Source organism: Pteropus vampyrus, unplaced genomic scaffold (genome assembly GCF_000151845.1).
Source record: "Pteropus vampyrus isolate Shadow unplaced genomic scaffold, Pvam_2.0 Scaffold6, whole genome shotgun sequence".
Lineage (NCBI taxonomy): Eukaryota > Metazoa > Chordata > Mammalia > Chiroptera > Pteropodidae > Pteropus > Pteropus vampyrus.
In genome coordinates, this window is record NW_011888787.1 from 1,262,325 (window position 1) to 1,267,505 (window position 5,181).

Below are 5,181 nucleotides of genomic sequence, written 5' to 3' on the forward strand. Positions count from 1 at the left end.
CTTAATATTCAGTGGGCCTTTTCGATTCGGATACTTCTTCAGTTACCCGCATCCTTGCATCTCACACTTTTATGTGGGTTCTGTCAGCGCCCACCTCCGGAGCCGACTAGAACAGGATTCAGTAAAAGAGCCGTTAAGGTCCTATGAGCATCTCATTCTCTTGTCTCATCTCCTTCTCTCTCCTCTCTCATTTTAAGACTTAAAATCTTTACGTAGTGGCATGAAGCTGGCTGAGCAAGAATCAGGGGAGGGAGAGATTTACCTAAACACCTCTTTTGTCAAAACTTCCCTGTTACATTGGGACCAGTGCTTTTGAACTGAGACGGCCCGGAGTTGACAGCTTTGTTCTCGCCATAATGCAGTGATGACTCCCATCCAGCTGCCTAAAAGGGAAGGAGCTTGCGTTTCACAGGCAGTGGAAAACGTAAAATTCATCTGGTGATACCCTACCACACACAGTTAGGAAACAGGCACCAAGAGGTGGGGGAGCATGCCCAGTGTCACGCAGTGAGCGGGCGACAGAATCAGAACCTGAACCAAGATCCATCGGAAGCCAAACCTTGGGCTCTTTCCCCAGAGCATCATCAGAAGGGCAGAGGTTCTCTAAAATATGCTGCGTAAACCGTGGAAGCATCACCTTCTCCTACCCTACCATGCATTTACCATGTACAGGCTGGAAAAATCCAATGACGAAGGCTGAGAAGCATTGTAAACAGAGCACTGGGCTGGGAGAAGGAAGCCTGGCGTCCGAAACCAGCTTCATGCTGACTGGCCGTGCACTGAATGAGTCACGGAGCCTCTCTGGGCCTCAGGTCCCTCACTGGTAGATCAGGTAGGACATGACCATCAACACCATCATTCTTTCCGGCCGTTGAGTTCGGCAGCCTTTTGAGGTTCTAGACTAGTCGAGGTTGAATCATCTCTGACACCAATAACATAGTTTATCCTTGGCCATCTACACTAGAAAAAGGAATCTGGTTAGCCTTTCTGAAGAGGCTATTTTTCAAAAGGACTGATTAAGCAAACGAGAGCTAGATTTAGAGCCGGAAGGCCTGGGGTCAACATCCGGCCCCACCACCGACCAGCACTGTAAATCCAGTGCAGGCTTCCTGAATCTCTTGTGGGTGTGGAATGGGGGTGCCTGTCCTCCATCACCCCCAGGGATGCTGTTAGGAGCGCATTTGATGATTTAGGTGAAAACACTTGACTGTAAAATAGTCTATCGATGTAAGCTATTTTGGCATAATTGCCCTGTGTTAAGACAAGATTTCTGTGCCTATGTTTCAGGAACAAGGAGGAGGATCTCAAATAGATATTTGAGGAACCAGGTGCATGCTGAGCTGGGCAGAGCCAGGTGCTTTAGAGAGAACGTCTGTACATCCTTCTCGAGGTCACCACACAGGTCTATAACCTGTGTCCAGCCCAGACGACTGCAAATCCTTTCTGCAAGGATAGAAACATCATGACTCTTCGGAGCCGGAGTGGGGCATCTTCATAGAAAGGAAGGAGCAATAAAGGAAATCGATAATACAACGGGATAAAAAGAGAAAAGAAAAAGTAAATAAGAAGAAAGGAAGGTGGGGCTGTCAGAGGTCACAGGGTATTATTGCCGGTGTCGACAGCATGGGCTGTAAAGAAAAGATTGTTTGCAGATAGGGAGAGGTTCGCCTGCTGCCTGTTTAAAGCACAGCTCAGATCCGTTCTCAAGCCACGTCTCATATGGTTCACTTTGACCATGAGTAAGACTTTTATGGATGAATTATTGTTCGTAAACAATATGATGGCTCTATGATTAAAGCAGAGGTCGTAAAATTCCCGAGGGAAGAAGATATAAGATATGAGAACCCTAGAAACTGCCCAGAATGTCCCTGGATGCTGGAGAAGCCAGGGTCCTGGGAGCCTTGAATGCCAGCCAGGTAACCCTCCACACAACGGGGACAGAGGACTTTCTTTGAACACCTGTCTTCCTCTGCCAGCTATTAACCGGGCCAGAAATGATAAGCTATGGTTCTAATGGTGTTGGTCATACTTTCTGTTGATGTTTTGTTTGATTCAAATGACTTGTTTTTCCTCCAGTTTATAAAGAGCATTGGCTTTGGTGTCAAACAGCGTTGGTTAAGTCACGGACTTGCGATCTGGCAGCTGTGAAACTTCGGGAAAGTTACTTAATCTTAATGAACTTCGGTGTCACCTCATGTGCGAAGTGAGTTAATGATACCTTCAGTATGGCCTCGTCATCAGGATTAAATTAGACGAGATGCGAGCATTCGATGAATGCCAGTTCATGAAGATTCCTTTATAGGTTATTTGAAAAGATGCTGTACCTTTCTTCGCCCAGACAGTTGGCTTGACAAGGGAAGTTCTTACCCTCTGTGTTTTAAGGGGCTTTCAGGACATCGAAAATACCTCCACCACTTCCGGAAGGGAAGAGGGTCAGAGGAACACAGGGTTAAGCAAGGAATTTTTTAAAAAGGAGATCTTCACATTTTTATTTTACTCTTTATTGATTCCGTGTGAAAGGGTTTATTCAGACGGACCCTAATGTGAAGCTAATCTTTAGATTTTCCGGGAAAGTTTCTATCTCAAATAGTATGTTCCATCATTTCCCCTTGAGCAATCTGTTATTTGAGAGTTAGAGCACGTACCCTGATTTTTTAATCAGAAAGCATGCTCAAATGAGAATCCAGTGACTTTCCCATCTTAATATTTATTCAGGGAAAAATCTGGGACCCGTTCCCATGCTTACACTAAAATAAATTCCAGATGAATGAAAATAGGAGAGACTATCAGGGGACACTTTAATCTCATGTGGATGGTGATGGCCAGTTTTTCTGATATAAATTCCAAAAGTTGTACAGGAGAAGACAAATATGACAATTTTTGAAATTTTCGGTATGGCAAAAAAAATATGAACAAGAGAAAATGCAAACTGGGAAAGAGTCTTAGTAACATGTGAGACAATTAATATACAAAGCAAGGCCTCACAGATTCCTGAGGAGGGGGAAAAAAAAAGATTGAAAATGAAACAGAAAAATGTGCAAAGCTATAAACCAAAACTTCACGAAAAAATTTTAAAGCTAATTCTTACATAAAAAGATGTTCAACTTTATCAGTATTTTAAAAATGCTAACAATGAGGTTTTTCTTTTTACCAAAATTAGCAAGAAAAAAACCCCCGACAAATTAGGCGTTCATCAAGGTTTGGGGAAACCAGCATTTGTGGAATGTACAGTTCAGTCAGTTTGGGGGACATTTTAGCCAAGAGTATCAGCGTGACAGTGTGTAAGCTCTATGAAGCCACAGCCCCATGAAGGTGAATTTCTACTAAAGAGAGAATGAAAACTGCATAAAAGTTAGGTGAATGGAAGAAGGTTCATTACAATCCACCCGTTTCTGAGAAAGAAAACCAGGTTACAGGACTGTGTGCTCCATCTGTAAAAATCAGAGAGGCAGACAGACAGACAAAGGCAGAGAGAGACAGAGAGATGTGTGGAAGCCATTCTCTGGGAGATATGACTTCTTCCTATTTTGTAGTGTTTCACTGATCACTGAATAATTCACATACTGTTTGATCATGGGAAAAAATAACAAAGTTATTTCCTCATTTAAAAAATGTGGTTATCACCTCAGTATAAAGGAAAGAGGCTAGGCTGAAGTCAGAAAATGGGCTTGTCGCTGCGTGACCATGAGCAAATGACTTCAGGCTCGTCAACCTCAGTTCTTCTGTGTCTGTAAAATGTAGATAGTGGACTGCATATTCACTTTTAAATCTAATACGAAAAAATTCACTGTTGGAACCGACTTGATTGGCTTGACCGGGGAGGTACATTCTTTATGCCGTGCCTGGGAGAAAGCTTGCCGTGACCGCCCTCTGCTGGCTCCTCTGAGAATAGCAGCGGCAGTCCCCCCGCAAGACACCAACCGCCTCCCACGTAGACTTTTCTATCTTCAGCCCAGTAGAGTGAGGTCTCTGGCACTGGCCCAGAGACCTCGCAGGTGACCACAAAACCTCACAAGTTAAAATTTCCCAATCTCTACATTTAGCCTGAGATTCCTTTGATCGTACAACTTGGGTTTAACCAGAAAAAGATTTTTTTTTTTTCCCTCCATGTGTGATTTGGCATCCAACTTCCTGGGTCCACGTCGCCAGTGCACACATGTTCGTGTTGCAGATCTAGGTGAGCCCAGGAGCATCGAGGAAAGAGCAAGAGGGCTTTGCGATCCTTCCGGTAGAGGTGTCCGAAGCACGTCTGTCCCCAGGAGGAGAGGAAAGATGGCCTTCGAGAGCGTGCGGCTGCTCTTCCTGTTGAGCTTCGCAGTCGGCACGGAGGTCCTGGCGGGTGAGTCCCAGGCGCTCTGCGGGATTTGAGCCACAGCCAGTGTTCATGCGGCTCGCATGGCACAGCTGGATTCATTCACCACCCCCCCACCTCCCCCCGCCCCCCGGCCCCAAATGCTTAGGCACTTGACAATATAGATGTTAAAGATAAGAATTCAAGACCATGCGATGTGGTTTAAAAATAAATAAATAAAATGCAAGGAATTTAGAATCAAACGAACGCCAACCTTGTTTGACTGGGAGCCATAGTTCCATCATCAACTACCTTTAGACTATCACAATTATTTTGCACGTTTATTATGAAAGGTAGAGAGAGCTATTTGAAGCACCCGATGCCTAGTACCACCCGAGGTGGATGCATCTTTCCTGTTGGAACAAACTGGGAATTCCAGTTTGCGAGGGACTTATCGCCTAGTCGGACGATGGCTCCCACATATGTATAGACCCAGCATCGAGTATGAATAAAGTGACGTGTCGACAGAAGGGGAAGCAGTGCCCCAGAATCTACCCATAGGGAAAGCAGGGGAAGAAAATTGCGTGAGTGAGCTAAGAAAAAGAATCTGAAGCGAGAGGAAATGAACTCTGGGCTCATCTGGTATAACTCCTTCGTTCTATTTATGAGAAAACGAGGCCCCAAGAATAGACTTGCCCAAGCTCACTCAGCGAGGCTATGCGGTACCCTGACTCCTGGTACCGGAAGCCTTTTCCGGCCTCCTGAGGCCTTGCTGGGCTTTGCAGGTGGCCGAGCAGTGAAGACCCCAGCCCTGGGGCACGCCCACTGACAGGGGACCTCTTGAGGGCATCCGCTGCCGTTTACCCGGCACTCCTCCCAGCAGGGCATAC

General features: G+C 45.6%; 1 protein-coding gene across 1 annotated transcript in view; it reads left to right on the plus strand.

The window, feature by feature from the left end:
* REG4 (regenerating family member 4) overlaps nt 1–5,181 on the plus strand; it is a 17,787-nt gene that overhangs the window by 6,140 nt on the left and 6,466 nt on the right. Inside the window, exon 2 of the mRNA XM_023534850.1 lies at nt 4,172–4,357. Coding sequence (XP_023390618.1) covers nt 4,172–4,357 — 186 coding nt within the window. The remainder of the gene's footprint in view (nt 1–4,171; nt 4,358–5,181) is intronic.